The sequence below is a fragment of the Narcine bancroftii genome, chromosome 5, assembly GCF_036971445.1.
Source record: "Narcine bancroftii isolate sNarBan1 chromosome 5, sNarBan1.hap1, whole genome shotgun sequence".
Taxonomy (NCBI): Eukaryota; Metazoa; Chordata; class Chondrichthyes; order Torpediniformes; family Narcinidae; genus Narcine; species Narcine bancroftii.
Genome location: NC_091473.1, coordinates 191,497,917 through 191,514,840, shown reverse-complemented (window position 1 = coordinate 191,514,840; position 16,924 = coordinate 191,497,917). Strand labels below are relative to the sequence as shown.

The 16,924-nt window shown below is 57.4% G+C and overlaps 1 protein-coding gene across 3 annotated transcripts in view; it reads right to left on the bottom strand.

Annotated features, from left to right (window-relative positions):
• Positions 1-14,481: 14,481 nt before the first annotated feature.
• Positions 14,482-16,924, bottom strand: part of smg5 (SMG5 nonsense mediated mRNA decay factor) — a 64,338-nt gene continuing 61,895 nt past the window's right edge. For all 3 annotated transcript variants that reach the window (XM_069940409.1, XM_069940412.1, XM_069940410.1), the window contains one exon: positions 14,482-16,139. In XM_069940409.1, coding sequence (XP_069796510.1) covers positions 16,056-16,139 — 84 coding nt within the window. In that variant the 3' untranslated portion in view covers positions 14,482-16,055. The remainder of the gene's footprint in view (positions 16,140-16,924) is intronic.

Genomic DNA, 16,924 nt, shown 5'->3' with positions numbered 1-16,924 from the left:
GAGAGAGCGGGGCAGTGGGATCAGTGTGGGGACTGATTCAGGGCTGTTGGGGGAGAGAGCGGGGCAGCAGGATCAGTGTGGGGACTGATACAGCACTGTTGGGGGAGAGAGCGGGGCAGTGGGATCAGTGTGGGGACTGATACAGCACTGTTGGGGGAGAGAGCGGGGCAGTGGGATCAGTGTGGGGACTGATTCAGGGCTGTTGGGGGAGAGAGCGGGGCAGAGGGATCAGTGTGGGGATTGATTCAGGGCTGTTGGGGGAGAGAGCGGGGCAGCAGGATCAGTGTGGGGACTGATACAGCACTGTTGGGGGAGAGAGCGGGGCAGTGGGATCAGTGTGGGGACTGATACAGTACTGTTGGGGGAGAGAGCGGGGCAGTGGGATCAGTGTGGGGACAGATTCAGGGCTGTTGGGGGAGAGAGCGGGGCAGAGGGATCAGTGTGGGGATTGATTCAGGGCTGTTGGGGGAGGGAGTGGGGCAGTGGGATCAGTGTGGGGACTGATACAGCAATGTTGGGGGAGAGAGCGGGGCAGCAGGATCAGTGTGGGGACTGATACAGCAATGTTGGGGGAGAGAGCGGGGCAGAGGGATCAGTATGGGGACTGATAGAGCAATGTTGGGGGAGAGAGCGGGGCAGAGGGATCAGTGTGGGGACTGATACAGCAATGGGGGAGAGAGCGGGGCAGAGGGATCAGTGTGGGGACTGATACAGCACTGTTGGGGGAGAGAGCGGGGCAGAGCGATCAATGTGAGGACTGTTACAGCACTGTTGGGGGAGAGAGCGGGGAAGCAGGATCAGTGTGGGGATTGATACAGCAATGTTGGGGGAGAGAGCGGGGCAGAGGGATCAGTGTGGGGATTGATACAGCAATGTTGGGGGAGAGAGCGGGGCAGAGGGATTAGTGTGGGGATTGATTCAGGGCTGTTGGGGGAGAGAGCGGGGCAGTGGGATGAGTGTGGGGACTGATACAGCAATGTTGGGGGAGAGAGCGGGGCAGCAGGATCAATGTGGGGACTGATACAGCAATGTTGGGGGAGAGTGCGGGGCAGAGGGATCAGTGTGGGGACTGATACAGCACTGTTGGGGGAGAGAGCGGGGCAGCAGGATCAGTGTGGGGACTGATACAGCACTATTGGGTGAGAGAGCGGGGCAGCAGGATCAGTGTGGGGATTGATACAGCAATGTTGGGGGAGAGAGCGGGGCAGTGGGATCAGTGTGGGGACTGATACAGCAATGTTGGGGGAGAGAGCGGGGCAGAGGGATCAGTGTGGGGACTGATACAGCAATGTTGGGGGAGAGAGCGGGGCAGCAGGATCAGTGTGGGGACTGATACAGCAATGTTGGGGGAGAGAGCGGGGCAGCAGGATCAGTGTGGGGATTGATACAGCAATGTTGGGGGAGAGAGCGGGGCACTGGGATCAGTGTGGGGACTGATACAGTACTGTTGGGGGAGAGAGCAGGGCAGTGGGATCAGTGTGGGGACTGATACAGTACTGTTGGGAGAGAGAGCGGGGCAGTGGGATCAGTGTGGGGATTGATTCAGGGCTGTTGGGGGTGAGAGCGGGGCAGAGGGATCAGTGTGGGGATTGATTCAGGGCTGTTGGGGGAGAGAGCGGGGCAGTGGGATCAGTGTAGGGACTGATACAGCAATGTTGGGGGAGAGAACGGGGCAGCAGGATCAGTGTGGGGACTGATACAGCAATGTTGGGGGAGAGAGCGGGGCAGAGGGATCAGTGTGGGGGCTGATACAGCAATGTTGGGGGAGAGAGCGGGGCAGAGGGATCAGTGTGGGGACTCATACAGCAATGTTGGGGGAGAGAGCGGTGCAGAGGGATCAGTGTGGGGACTGATACAGCACTGTTGAGGGAGAGAGCGGGGCAGAGGGATCAATGTGAGGACTGTTACAGCACTGTTGGGGGAGAGAGCGGGGAAGCAGGATCAGTGTGGGGATTGATACAGCAATGTTGGGGGAGAGAGCGGGGCAGAGGGATCAGTGTGGGGATTGATACAGCAATGTTGGGGGAGAGAGCGGGTCAGAGGGATCAGTGTGGGGATTGATTCAGGGCTGTTGGGGGAGAGAGCGGGGCAGTGAGATGAGAGTGGGGACTGATACAGCAATGTTGGGGGAGAGAGCGGGGCAGCAGGATCAGTGTGGGGACTGATACAGCAATGTTGGGGGAGAGAGCGGGGCAGAGGGATCAGTGTGGGGACTGATACAGCACTGTTGGGGGAGAGAGCGGGGCAGCAGGATCAGTGTGGGGACTGATACAGCACTATTGGGTGAGAGAGCGGGGCAGCAGGATCAGTGTGGGGATTGATACAGCAATGTTGGGGGAGAGAGCGGGGCAAGGGGATCAGTGTGGGGACTGATACAGCAATGTTGGGGGAGAGAGCGGGGCAGAGGGATCAGTGTGGGGACTGATACAGCAATGTTGGGGGAGAGAGCGGGGCAGCAGGATCAGTGTGGGGACTGATACAGCAATGTTGGGGGAGAGAGCGGGGCAGCAGGATCAGTGTGGGGATTGATACAGCAATGTTGGGGGAGAGAGCGGGCAAGAGGGATCAGTGTGGGGACTGATACAGCAATGTTGGGGGAGAGAGCGGGGCAGCAGGATCAGTATGGGGACTGATACAGCAATGTTGGGGAGAGAGCGGGGCAGTGGGATCAGTGTGGGGACTGATACAGCACTGTTGGGGGAGAGAGCGGGGCAGTGGGATCAGTGTGGGGACTGATACAGCACTGTTGGGGGAGAGAGCGGGGCAGTGGGATCAGTGTGGGGACTGATACAGTACTGTTGGGGGAGAGAGCGGGGCAGTGGGATCAGTGTGGGGACTGATTCAGGGCTGTTGGGGGAGAGAGCGGGGCTGAGGGATCAGTGTGGGGATTGATTCAGGGCTGTTGGGCGAGAGAGTGGGGCAGTGGGATCAGTGTGGGGACTGATACAGCAATGTTGGGGGAGAGAGCGGGGCAGCAGGATCAGTGTGGGGACTGATACAGCAATGTTGGGGGAGAGAGCGGGGCAGAGGGATCAGTATGGGGACTGATAGAGCAATGTTGGGGGAGAGAGCGGGGCAGAGGGATCAGTGTGGGGACTGATACAGCAATGGGGGAGAGAGCGGGGCAGAGGGATCAGTGTGGGGACTGATACAGCACTGTTGGGGGAGAGAGCGGGGCAGAGCAATCAATGTGAGGACTGTTACAGCACTGTTGGGGGAGAGTGCGGGGAAGCAGGATCAGTGTGGGGATTGATACAGCAATGTTGGGGGAGAGAGCGGGGCAGAGGGATCAGTGTGGGGATTGATACAGCAATGTTGGGGGAGAGAGCGGGGCAGAGGGATTAGTGTGGGGATTGATTCAGGGCTGTTGGGGGAGAGAGCGGGGCAGTGGGATGAGTGTGGGGACTGATACAGCAATGTTGGGGGAGAGAGCGGGGCAGCAGGATCAATGTGGGGACTGATACAGCAATGTTGGGGGAGAGTGCGGGGCAGAGGGATCAGTGTGGGGACTGATACAGCACTGTTGGGGGAGAGAGCGGGGCAGCAGGATCAGTGTGGGGACTGATACAGCACTATTGGGTGAGAGAGCGGGGCAGCAGGATCAGTGTGGGGATTGATACAGCAATGTTGGGGGAGAGAGCGGGGCAGTGGGATCAGTGTGGGGACTGATACAGCAATGTTGGGGGAGAGAGCGGGGCAGAGGGATCAGTGTGGGGACTGATACAGCAATGTTGGGGGAGAGAGCGGGGCAGCAGGATCAGTGTGGGGACTGATACAGCAATGTTGGGGGAGAGAGCGGGGCAGCAGGATCAGTGTGGGGATTGATACAGCAATGTTGGGGGAGAGAGCGGGGCACTGGGATCAGTGTGGGGACTGATACAGTACTGTTGGGGGAGAGAGCAGGGCAGTGGGATCAGTGTGGGGACTGATACAGTACTGTTGGGAGAGAGAGCGGGGCAGTGGGATCAGTGTGGGGATTGATTCAGGGCTGTTGGGGGAGAGAGTGGGGCAGAGGGATCAGTGTGGGGATTGATTCAGGGCTGTTGAGGGAGAGAGCGGGGCAGTGGGATCAGTGTAGGGACTGATACAGCAATGTTGGGGGAGAGAGCGGGGCAGCAGGATCAGTGTGGGGACTGATACAGCAATGTTGGGGGAGAGAGCGGGGCAGAGGGATCAGTGTGGGGGCTGATACAGCAATGGTGGGGGAGAGAGCGGGGCAGAGGGATCAGTGTGGGGACTCATACAGCAATGTTGGGGGAGAGAGCGGTGCAGAGGGATCAGTGTGGGGACTGATACAGCACTGTTGAGGGAGAGAGCGGGGCAGAGGGATCAATGTGAGGACTGTTACAGCACTGTTGGGGGAGAGAGCGGGGAAGCAGGATCATTGTGGGGATTGATACAGCAATGTTGGGGGAGAGAGCGGGGCAGAGGGATCAGTGTGGGGATTGATACAGCAATGTTGGGGGAGAGAGCGGGTCAGAAGGATCAGTGTGGGGATTGATTCAGGGCTGTTGGGGGAGAGAGCGGGGCAGTGGGATGAGTGTGGGGACTGATACAGCAATGTTGGGGGAGAGAGCGGGGCAGCAGGATCAGTGTGGGGACTGATACAGCAATGTTGGGGGAGAGAGCGGGGCAGAGGGATCAGTGTGGGGACTGATACAGCACTGTTGGGGGAGAGAGCGGGGCAGCAGGATCAGTGTGGGGACTGATACAGCACTATTGGGTGAGAGAGCGGGGCAGCAGGATCAGTGTGGGGATTGATACAGCAATGTTGGGGGAGAGAGCGGGGCAGTGGGATCAGTGTGGGGACTGATACAGCAATGTTGGGGGAGAGAGCGGGGCAGAGGGATCAGTGTGGGGACTGATACAGCAATGTTGGGGGAGAGAGCGGGGCAGCAGGATCAGTGTGGGGACTGATACAGCAATGTTGGGGGAGAGAGCGGGGCAGCAGGATCAGTGTGGGGATTGATACAGCAATGTTGGGGGAGAGAGCGGGCAAGAGGGATCAGTGTGGGGACTGATACAGCAATGTTGGGGGAGAGAGCGGGGCAGCAGGATCAGTATGGGGACTGATACAGCAATGTTGGGGAGAGAGCGGGGCAGTGGGATCAGTGTGGGGACTGATACAGCACTGTTGGGGGAGAGAGCGGGGCAGTGGGATCAGTGTGGGGACTGATACAGCAATGTTGGGAGAGAGCGGGGCAGAGGGATCAGTGTGGGGATTGATTCAGGGCTGTTGGGGGAGAGAGCGGGGCAGCAGGATCAGTGTGGGGACTGATACAGCACTGTTGGGGGAGAGAGCGGGGCAGTGGGATCAGTGTGGGGACTGATTCAGGGCTGTTGGGGGAGAGAGAGGGGCAGCAGGATCAGTGTGGGGACTGATACAGCACTGTTGGGGGAGAGAGCGGGGCAGTGGGATCAGTGTGGGGACTGATTCAGGGCTGTTGGGGGAGAGAGCGGGGCAGCAGGATCAGTGTGGGGACTGATACAGCACTGTTGGGGGAGAGAGCGGGGCAGTGGGATCAGTGTGGGGACTGATACAGTACTGTTGGGGGAGAGAGCGGGGCAGTGGGATCAGTGTGGGGACTGATTCAGGGCTGTTGGGGGAGAGAGCGGGGCAGAGGGATCAGTGTGGGGATTGATTCAGGGCTGTTGGGGGAGAGAGCGGGGCAGCAGGATCAGTGTGGGGACTGATACAGCACTGTTGGGGGAGAGAGCGGGGCAGTGGGATCAGTGTGGGGACTGATACAGTACTGTTGGGGGAGAGAGCGGGGCAGTGGGATCAGTGTGGGGACAGATTCAGGGCTGTTGGGGGAGAGAGCGGGGCAGAGGGATCAGTGTGGGGATTGATTCAGGGCTGTTGGGGGAGGGAGTGGGGCAGTGGGATCAGTGTGGGGACTGATACAGCAATGTTGGGGGAGAGAGCGGGGCAGCAGGATCAGTGTGGGGACTGATACAGCAATGTTGGGGGAGAGAGCGGGGCAGAGGGATCAGTATGGGGACTGATAGAGCAATGTTGGGGGAGAGAGCGGGGCAGAGGGATCAGTGTGGGGACTGATACAGCAATGGGGGAGAGAGCGGGGCAGAGGGATCAGTGTGGGGACTGATACAGCACTGTTGGGGGAGAGAGCGGGGCAGAGCGATCAATGTGAGGACTGTTACAGCACTGTTGGGGGAGAGAGCGGGGAAGCAGGATCAGTGTGGGGATTGATACAGCAATGTTGGGGGAGAGAGCGGGGCAGAGGGATCAGTGTGGGGATTGATACAGCAATGTTGGGGGAGAGAGCGGGGCAGAGGGATTAGTGTGGGGATTGATTCAGGGCTGTTGGGGGAGAGAGCGGGGCAGTGGGATGAGTGTGGGGACTGATACAGCAATGTTGGGGGAGAGAGCGGGGCAGCAGGATCAATGTGGGGACTGATACAGCAATGTTGGGGGAGAGTGCGGGGCAGAGGGATCAGTGTGGGGACTGATACAGCACTGTTGGGGGAGAGAGCGGGGCAGCAGGATCAGTGTGGGGACTGATACAGCACTATTGGGTGAGAGAGCGGGGCAGCAGGATCAGTGTGGGGATTGATACAGCAATGTTGGGGGAGAGAGCGGGGCAGTGGGATCAGTGTGGGGACTGATACAGCAATGTTGGGGGAGAGAGCGGGGCAGAGGGATCAGTGTGGGGACTGATACAGCAATGTTGGGGGAGAGAGCGGGGCAGCAGGATCAGTGTGGGGACTGATACAGCAATGTTGGGGGAGAGAGCGGGGCAGCAGGATCAGTGTGGGGATTGATACAGCAATGTTGGGGGAGAGAGCGGGGCACTGGGATCAGTGTGGGGACTGATACAGTACTGTTGGGGGAGAGAGCAGGGCAGTGGGATCAGTGTGGGGACTGATACAGTACTGTTGGGAGAGAGAGCGGGGCAGTGGGATCAGTGTGGGGATTGATTCAGGGCTGTTGGGGGAGAGAGCGGGGCAGAGGGATCAGTGTGGGGATTGATTCAGGGCTGTTGGGGGAGAGAGCGGGGCAGTGGGATCAGTGTAGGGACTGATACAGCAATGTTGGGGGAGAGAACGGGGCAGCAGGATCAGTGTGGGGACTGATACAGCAATGTTGGGGGAGAGAGCGGGGCAGAGGGATCAGTGTGGGGGCTGATACAGCAATGTTGGGGGAGAGAGCGGGGCAGAGGGATCAGTGTGGGGACTCATACAGCAATGTTGGGGGAGAGAGCGGTGCAGAGGGATCAGTGTGGGGACTGATACAGCACTGTTGAGGGAGAGAGCGGGGCAGAGGGATCAATGTGAGGACTGTTACAGCACTGTTGGGGGAGAGAGCGGGGAAGCAGGATCAGTGTGGGGATTGATACCGCAATGTTGGGGGAGAGAGCGGGGCAGAGGGATCAGTGTGGGGATTGATACAGCAATGTTGGGGGAGAGAGCGGGTCAGAGGGATCAGTGTGGGGATTGATTCAGGGCTGTTGGGGGAGAGAGCGGGGCAGTGAGATGAGTGTGGGGACTGATACAGCAATGTTGGGGGAGAGAGCGGGGCAGCAGGATCAGTGTGGGGACTGATACAGCAATGTTGGGGGAGAGAGCGGGGCAGAGGGATCAGTGTGGGGACTGATACAGCACTGTTGTGGGAGAGAGCGGGGCAGCAGGATCAGTGTGGGGACTGATACAGCACTATTGGGTGAGAGAGCGGGGCAGCAGGATCAGTGTGGGGATTGATACAGCAATGTTGCGGGAGAGAGCGGGGCAGTGGGATCAGTGTGGGGACTGATACAGCAATGTTGGGGGAGAGAGCGGGGCAGAGGGATCAGTGTGGGGACTGATACAGCAATGTTGGGGGAGAGAGCGGGGCAGCAGGATCAGTGTGGGGACTGATACAGCAATGTTGGGGGAGAGAGCGGGGCAGCAGGATCAGTGTGGGGATTGATACAGCAATGTTGGGGGAGAGAGCGGGCAAGAGGGATCAGTGTGGGGATGATACAGCAATGTTGGGGGAGAGAGCGGGGCAGCAGGATCAGTATGGGGACTGATACAGCAATGTTGGGGAGAGAGCGGGGCAGTGGGATCAGTGTGGGGACTGATACAGCACTGTTGGGGGAGAGAGCGGGGCAGTGGGATCAGTGTGGGGACTGATACAGCAATGTTGGGAGAGAGCGGGGCAGAGGGATCAGTGTGGGGATTGATTCAGGGCTGTTGGGGGAGAGAGCGGGGCAGCAGGATCAGTGTGGGGACTGATACAGCACTGTTGGGGGAGAGAGCGGGGCAGTGGGATCAGTGTGGGGACTGATACAGTACTGTTGGGGGAGAGAGCGGGGCAGTGGGATCAGTGTGGGGACTGATTCAGGGCTGTTGGGGGAGAGAGCGGGGCTGAGGGATCAGTGTGGGGATTGATTCAGGGCTGTTGGGCGAGAGAGTGGGGCAGTGGGATCAGTGTGGGGACTGATACAGCAATGTTGGGGGAGAGAGCGGGGCAGCAGGATCAGTGTGGGGACTGATACAGCAATGTTGGGGGAGAGAGCGGGGCAGAGGGATCAGTATGGGGACTGATAGAGCAATGTTGGGGGAGAGAGCGGGGCAGAGGGATCAGTGTGGGGACTGATACAGCAATGGGGGAGAGAGCGGGGCAGAGGGATCAGTGTGGGGACTGATACAGCACTGTTGGGGGAGAGAGCGGGGCAGAGCGATCAATGTGAGGACTGTTACAGCACTGTTGGGGGAGAGTGCGGGGAAGCAGGATCAGTGTGGGGATTGATACAGCAATGTTGGGGGAGAGAGCGGGGCAGAGGGATCAGTGTGGGGATTGATACAGCAATGTTGGGGGAGAGAGCGGGGCAGAGGGATTAGTGTGGGGATTGATTCAGGGCTGTTGGGGGAGAGAGCGGGGCAGTGGGATGAGTGTGGGGACTGATACAGCAATGTTGGGGGAGAGAGCGGGGCAGCAGGATCAATGTGGGGACTGATACAGCAATGTTGGGGGAGAGTGCGGGGCAGAGGGATCAGTGTGGGGACTGATACAGCACTGTTGGGGGAGAGAGCGGGGCAGCAGGATCAGTGTGGGGACTGATACAGCACTATTGGGTGAGAGAGCGGGGCAGCAGGATCAGTGTGGGGATTGATACAGCAATGTTGGGGGAGAGAGCGGGGCAGTGGGATCAGTGTGGGGACTGATACAGCAATGTTGGGGGAGAGAGCGGGGCAGAGGGATCAGTGTGGGGACTGATACAGCAATGTTGGGGGAGAGAGCGGGGCAGCAGGATCAGTGTGGGGACTGATACAGCAATGTTGGGGGAGAGAGCGGGGCAGCAGGATCAGTGTGGGGATTGATACAGCAATGTTGGGGGAGAGAGCGGGGCACTGGGATCAGTGTGGGGACTGATACAGTACTGTTGGGGGAGAGAGCAGGGCAGTGGGATCAGTGTGGGGACTGATACAGTACTGTTGGGAGAGAGAGCGGGGCAGTGGGATCAGTGTGGGGATTGATTCAGGGCTGTTGGGGGAGAGAGTGGGGCAGAGGGATCAGTGTGGGGATTGATTCAGGGCTGTTGAGGGAGAGAGCGGGGCAGTGGGATCAGTGTAGGGACTGATACAGCAATGTTGGGGGAGAGAGCGGGGCAGCAGGATCAGTGTGGGGACTGATACAGCAATGTTGGGGGAGAGAGCGGGGCAGAGGGATCAGTGTGGGGGCTGATACAGCAATGGTGGGGGAGAGAGCGGGGCAGAGGGATCAGTGTGGGGACTCATACAGCAATGTTGGGGGAGAGAGCGGTGCAGAGGGATCAGTGTGGGGACTGATACAGCACTGTTGAGGGAGAGAGCGGGGCAGAGGGATCAATGTGAGGACTGTTACAGCACTGTTGGGGGAGAGAGCGGGGAAGCAGGATCAGTGTGGGGATTGATACAGCAATGTTGGGGGAGAGAGCGGGGCAGAGGGATCAGTGTGGGGATTGATACAGCAATGTTGGGGGAGAGAGCGGGTCAGAGGGATCAGTGTGGGGATTGATTCAGGGCTGTTGGGGGAGAGAGCGGGGCAGTGGGATGAGTGTGGGGACTGATACAGCAATGTTGGGGGAGAGAGCGGGGCAGCAGGATCAGTGTGGGGACTGATACAGCAATGTTGGGGGAGAGAGCGGGACAGAGGGATCAGTGTGGGGACTGATACAGCACTGTTGGGGGAGAGAGCGGGGCAGCAGGATCAGTGTGGGGACTGATACAGCACTATTGGGTGAGAGAGCGGGGCAGCAGGATCAGTGTGGGGATTGATACAGCAATGTTGGGGGAGAGAGCGGGGCAGTGGGATCAGTGTGGGGACTGATACAGCAATGTTGGGGGAGAGAGCGGGGCAGAGGGATCAGTGTGGGGACTGATACAGCAATGTTGGGGGAGAGAGCGGGGCAGCAGGATCAGTGTGGGGACTGATACAGCAATGTTGGGGGAGAGAGCGGGGCAGCAGGATCAGTGTGGGGATTGATACAGCAATGTTGGGGGAGAGAGCGGGCAAGAGGGATCAGTGTGGGGACTGATACAGCAATGTTGGGGGAGAGAGCGGGGCAGCAGGATCAGTATGGGGACTGATACAGCAATGTTGGGGAGAGAGCGGGGCAGTGGGATCAGTGTGGGGACTGATACAGCACTGTTGGGGGAGAGAGCGGGGCAGTGGGATCAGTGTGGGGACTGATACAGCAATGTTGGGAGAGAGCGGGGCAGAGGGATCAGTGTGGGGATTGATTCAGGGCTGTTGGGGGAGAGAGCGGGGCAGCAGGATCAGTGTGGGGACTGATACAGCACTGTTGGGGGAGAGAGCGGGGCAGTGGCATCAGTGTGGGGACTGATACAGTACTGTTGGGGGAGAGAGCGGGGCAGTGGGATCAGTGTGGGGATTGATTCAGGGCTGTTGGGGGAGAGAGCGGGGCAGAGGGATCAGTGTGGGGATTGATTCAGGGCTGTTGGGGGAGAGAGCGGGGCAGTGGGATCAGTGTGGGGACTGATACAGCAATGTTGGGGGAGAGAGCGGGGCAGCAGGATCAGTGTGGGGACTGATACAGCAATGTTGGGGGAGAGAGCGGGGCAGAGGGATCAGTGTGGGGACTGATACAGCAATGTTGGGGGAGAGAGCGGGGCAGAGGGATCAGTGTGGGGACTGATACAGCAATGTTGGGGGAGAGAGCGGGGCAGAGGGATCAGTGTGGGGACTGATACAGCACTGTTGGGGGAGAGAGCGGGGCAGAGGGATCAATGTGAGGACTGTTACAGCACTGTTGGGGGAGAGAGCGGGGAAGCAGGATCAGTGTGGGGATTGATACAGCAATGTTGGGGGAGAGAGCGGGGCAGAGGGATCAGTGTGGGGATTGATACAGCAATGTTGGGGGAGAGAGCGGGGCAGAGGGATCAGTGTGGGGATTGATTCAGGGCTGTTGGGGGAGAGAGCGGGGCAGCAGGATCAGTGTGGGGACTGATACAGCAATGTTGGGGGAGAGAGCGGGGCAGAGGGATCAGTGTGGGGACTGATACAGCACTGTTGGGGGAGAGAGCGGGGCAGCAATATCAGTGTGGGGTTTGATACAGCAATGTTGGGGGAGAGAGCGGGCAAGAGGGATCAGTGTGGGGACTGATACAGCAATGTTGGGGGAGAGAGCGGGGCAGCAGGATCAGTATGGGGACTGATACAGCAATGTTGGGGAGAGAGCGGGGCAGTGGGATCAGTGTGGGGACTGATACAGCACTGTTGGGGGAGAGAGCGGGGCAGTGGGATCAGTGTGGGGACTGATACAGCAATGTTGGGAGAGAGCGGGGCAGAGGGATCAGTGTGGGGATTGATTCAGGGCTGTTGGGGGAGAGAGCGGGGCAGTGGGATCAGTGTGGGGACTGATACAGTACTTGGGGGAGAGAGCGGGGCAGTGGGATCAGTGTGGGGACTGATACAGTACTGTTGGGAGAGAGAGCGGGGCAGTGGGATCAGTGTGGGGATTGATTCAGGGCTGTTGGGGGAGAGAGCGGGGCAGAGGGATCAGTGTGGGGATTGATTCAGGGCTGTTGGGGGAGAGAGCGGGGCAGTGGGATCAGTGTGGGGACTGATACAGCAATGTTGGGGGAGAGAGCGGGGCAGCAGGATCAGTGTGGGGACTGATACAGCAATGTTGGGGGAGAGAGCGGGGCAGAGGGATCAGTGTGGGGACTGATACAGCAATGTTGGGGGAGAGAGCGGGGCAGAGGGATCAGTGTGGGGACTGATACAGCAATGTTGGGGGAGAGAGCGTGGCAGAGGGATCAGTGTGGGGACTGATACAGCACTGTTGGGGGAGAGAGCGGGGCAGAGGGATCAATGTGAGGACTGTTACAGCACTGTTGGGGGAGAGAGCGGGGAAGCAGGATCAGTGTGGGGATTGATACAGCAATGTTGGGGGAGAGAGCGGGGCAGAGGGATCAGTGTGGGGATTGATACAGCAATGTTGGGGGAGAGAGCGGGGCAGAGGGATGAGTGTGGGGATTGATTCAGTGCTGTTGGGGGAGAGAGCGGGGCAGTGGGATGAGTGTGGGGACTGATACAGCAATGTTGGGGGAGAGAGCGGGGCAGCAGGATCAGTGTGGGGACTGATACAGCAATGTTGGGGGAGAGAGCGGGGCAGAGGGATCAGTGTGGGGACTGATACAGCACTGTTGGGGGAGAGAGCGGGGCAGCAGGATCAGTGTGGGGACTGATACAGCACTATTGGGTGAGAGAGCGGGGCAGCAGGATCAGTGTGGGGATTGATACAGCAATGTTGGGGGAGAGAGCGGGGCAGTGGGATCAGTGTGGGGACTGATACAGCAATGTTGGGGGAGAGAGCGGGGCAGAGGGATCAGTGTGGGGACTGATACATCAACGTTGGGGGAGAGAGCGGGGCAGCAGGATCAGTGTGGGGACTGATACAGCAATGTTGGGGGAGAGAGCGGGGCAGCAGGATCAGTGTGGGGATTGATACAGCAATGTGGGGAGAGAGCGGGGCAGTGGGATCAGTGTGGGGACTGATACAGCAATGTTGGGGGAGAGAGCGGGGCAGAGGGATCAGTGTGGGGATTGATTCAGGGCTGTTGGGGGAGAGAGCGGGGCAGCAGGATCAGTGTGGGGACTGATACAGCAATGTTGGGGGAGAGAGCGGGGCAGCAGGATCAGTGTGGGGACTGATACAGCACTGTTGGGGGAGAGAGCGGGGTAGCAGGATCAGTGTGGGGACTGATACAGGGCTGTTGGGAGAGAACGGGGCAGCGGGTTTAGTGTGGCGACCAATATAGGGCCGTGGTGAGGCACAGAGCCTAACCAAAATTCAAACTACAGATTAGAATCATTGTAACTTCAGAAAATTATAAGTCGGGGACTGTACTTGGATTTCGTAAGGACTTTGACAAAGAGAACTTTTGACATGTAGCCTTCATAAATCAGTATCGAAGTATTGTAAAGTTGTACAAGACATTGGAGAGTATTGTGTGCAGTTTTGGTCACCTAACTACAAAAAAGATAATTGAAAGTGCAGATTTACTGGGATGTTGCCGGGATTTGAGTAACTGAGTTACAGGGAAAGGTTAAACAGGCTAAGACTTTAACCCCTGGATTGTAGAAGAATGAGGGGAGATTTGTTCGAGGTATTTAAAATTATGAGGGGGTCAGACTGAGTAAATGTTGGTCAGCTTTTTCCACTGATGGTAAGTGAAATACAAACCAGAGAACATGAGGGGGAAATTTTTCAGGGGAACTTCTTCACAGCAAGTGGTGGGAGTGTGGAAAGAGCTTCCAGCTGAATGTGGAGAGGTACATGGATGGGAGGGATATGGAGGGTTATGGATAGGGTGGAGGTCATTGGGACTAGGCAGAATAACAGTTCGACACAGACTAGAAGTGCCTGTTTCGGTGCTGTAATGTTCACTGTCCAACAGGATTACTCACAAAACAACCTCTGTTCTGGTCTATTGATTTGAGCAAGGATGCAGCAGGGGTTTACCAGGTTAATTCCAGAGGGGGTTTCGCCTACGAGGAGAGATTGAGTCATCTGGGACCGCACTCTCTGGAATTTAGAAGAATGGGAGGGGATCTTATAAAAATGTAAAAAATTATGAAAGGCGTAGATAAGATTGAAGTTGGTAAGTTGTTTCAATTGGTGGGGGAGACAAGAACTAGGGGATATAGCCTCAAGATTCAGGGTTGTACATGTCAGCCAGAGATGAGGGGAATCTGTGGAATTTGCTGCCCATTGAACTAGTGGAGGTGTCCTCAGTAAATATATTTAAGACAAAGTTGTATAGATTTTTTACATAGTTGGGGAATTAAGAGATATGGGGAAAAGGCAGGTCGATGGAGATGAGCCCATCATCAGATCAGCTGTGATCTCACTGACATGCGGAGCAGGCCTGACGGGTCGGATGGCCTATTTCTTATGTTCTCAACCTGTCACCACATTTTTGGTGGAGGGGACCATAAATGAAACAAACCACTCAGGAGTCACACTTCCCTTTCCCACAAAAAATTCCAAGACTTTATTGCCTTTACTTTCCTCATGGAATTGAAAGGTTTCTTGAATTTTCTTTTAAATTACTTCTGAGAAACACTTTTGAAGCATTTTTTTTCACAAAAAAATTGAAATGATATTTCAGAACACATTGAAGGGCAGCGCAGCCTGGGGGTGTGGGTCGCTTCTGGCTGAAAACAAACCGTGGGCCCCACATTCACCCCATCACGGCTTCAGCCCCGAGATTTGCAGCACAGGCAGGTCGGACACCCAGCTCACAGCCCCCAAACTCGTTAGACGTCACAACACCAAGCAACAGTGAGCACTAAGAAACACAGACCGGCCGGGTGGCAGTAATACCCCGCTGACTCCCCTCCCCCCCGTCCCCAACAAAGTCCATTCCCTCTCCCTGAACGCAGCCCTGATCTCTCTCCTCCACTCCGCCAGACCTACTCTCCTGGGGATTTTCCAAATACCACATTTTTCACTGGCTCTGTTCTCCGGCATACGATCGTTAACGTTCCAGGGCAGGAGGGTTTGCTTCAGGGAAACTGAATTCTGAAAACACCAAAGGATGGGCTTCCGAAGCAGGTTGTAGCCACAGCTCGTGGGTGTGTAAACACCAGCAGCCAAGCAGAGTCCCCTTCACCGAAAAGCTGGGAGTCGGGGCTCAAGAGGAATTGTGGAGGGGCAACAGGAGACAGTAGATCCACTGGTCGAGAGTAAGAGAGAGAGAGAGGGGGAGAGAGAGAGAGAGAGAGAGAGAGAGGAGCAGAGTTGCGTGCAGGCTGGGAAGAGCTCCAGAGAAGGGCCAGGAGATGCCAGGGATCGTCGCAGGGATCTCCATGGATATACAATCCTCAGGCAGGATCAAGGGGGTGTGGGGATACTGTGAGAAAAGGAAAGAGGCCGGACAGGCCCCCTTCCTCCATCACACTCCCTTTGTTACTCCTGACTCCCAACCAACCCCCCTTGCCCTTTCAATGCCTCCCACACCATGCCCACCATCATGCAAAGCAAAGCAACCCCATTCCACCCCACCCAAAGGAGGCAGCTGTTTTCCCAGCCAGCGGCATCATCCGGAGAGGGGCAGGAGGCAAATTAGAGGCTCTCAGCAGGTAGGTGGGCAGGGGGAAGAGTGGGTGGGAGTGCACCAGAGCCTGGAAGAGGAGTCAGGGAGAAGAGGCGGAGAAATCACTGAGGGCAGGGGTGATCATTTCTGCTCTGGGAGGGCAGACAGCTCTTGTCACATGACATTGGAGATCCTCCCCCCCCCACCCGCCCTCAAGGCAAGGGCTCTGACCTCTGCCCCCACCATTTCTTTTCAGGGGTGTTTACGACGAGGGGGAAAAGCATCCAACCTTCTCACTCCTCCCTTCACAATGTGATTTTTTTTTTTAAGTTTTCCCTCCCGGGTTGTGGGGGATTCTGCTGCGTTATCGTGCGTTGGGTCAGGTGAACGGAACAGCAGTCCCACGGCTTCCATCAGACACCTCCGCCGTGCGCGTGTATGTGTGTGTATGTGTGTCTGAAGACCTTCTTCCAAGGTTGTGACCCTCTTGTTCGGCATCTCCTCCTTCAGCCCATCTCTTTCCACTGTCTGTAGAAATCCAGGATATTTTTGATCTCCACTCCGGAACTGTGGGCAGCTTGCAGTGCAGCCTGTGATGAGTGGGCCAAATGGGTAATTACATACATTCCACTGACCTCTGCATTCACGACTTCAGCCACTCCCCAACCTCTTCCAACCCCTACACCATATTCCCCCACCACCCCCCCACCCCCAATTTTGGGCATCATAATGCCACAGCCATTGCCTCATCGATGCCCGGGTTCCATCCCGATTTCTGTGTGGAGTTTGCATGACCACCTTGGTTTCCCCCAGGTGCCCTCATTCCAAAGACAAGCAGGCTGGTAAACTGCTGTCCTCTGTAAATTGTCCCTAGTTGTGAGGGAGGAGGAACTGATGCATGATTAGGGAAAAACAGGGGCATTGACTCCTGTTGGGTTCTTGGGAAATGTGGCAGTTCCATCTTATTGCACAAACTGCTTTAGAAGAGACGAGTGTGGGGGTGGGGGGAAGAGAGGGAGGATGCACCAGGCAGGAGTGGGCGCCGGGTGGGAGGGGAGGGAGGGATGGCAGGCAGGAGGAAGGGAGAACGTGCCAGACCAGGGGAGGATGTGCCTGGCGTGGGGGGAGGGGGGGGGGAAAGAGAAGAGAGAGAGAGAGAGAGCACGTGCCAGACAGGGGAAGGGAAGGAGGGGAGAGAGAGAGAGAGAGAGAGAGAGAGAGAGAGAGAGAGAGAGAGAGAGAGAGAGAGAGAGAGTGTGCAAGCGCCCGCACACTAGACACAGGGAAGGGGATGGGGGAGAAGAGAGAGAAAGGGAGACAGGGAGCCGACACCAGACACAGGGAGCGCGAGAAAGTAAAAAGGAGAAAGTTACAT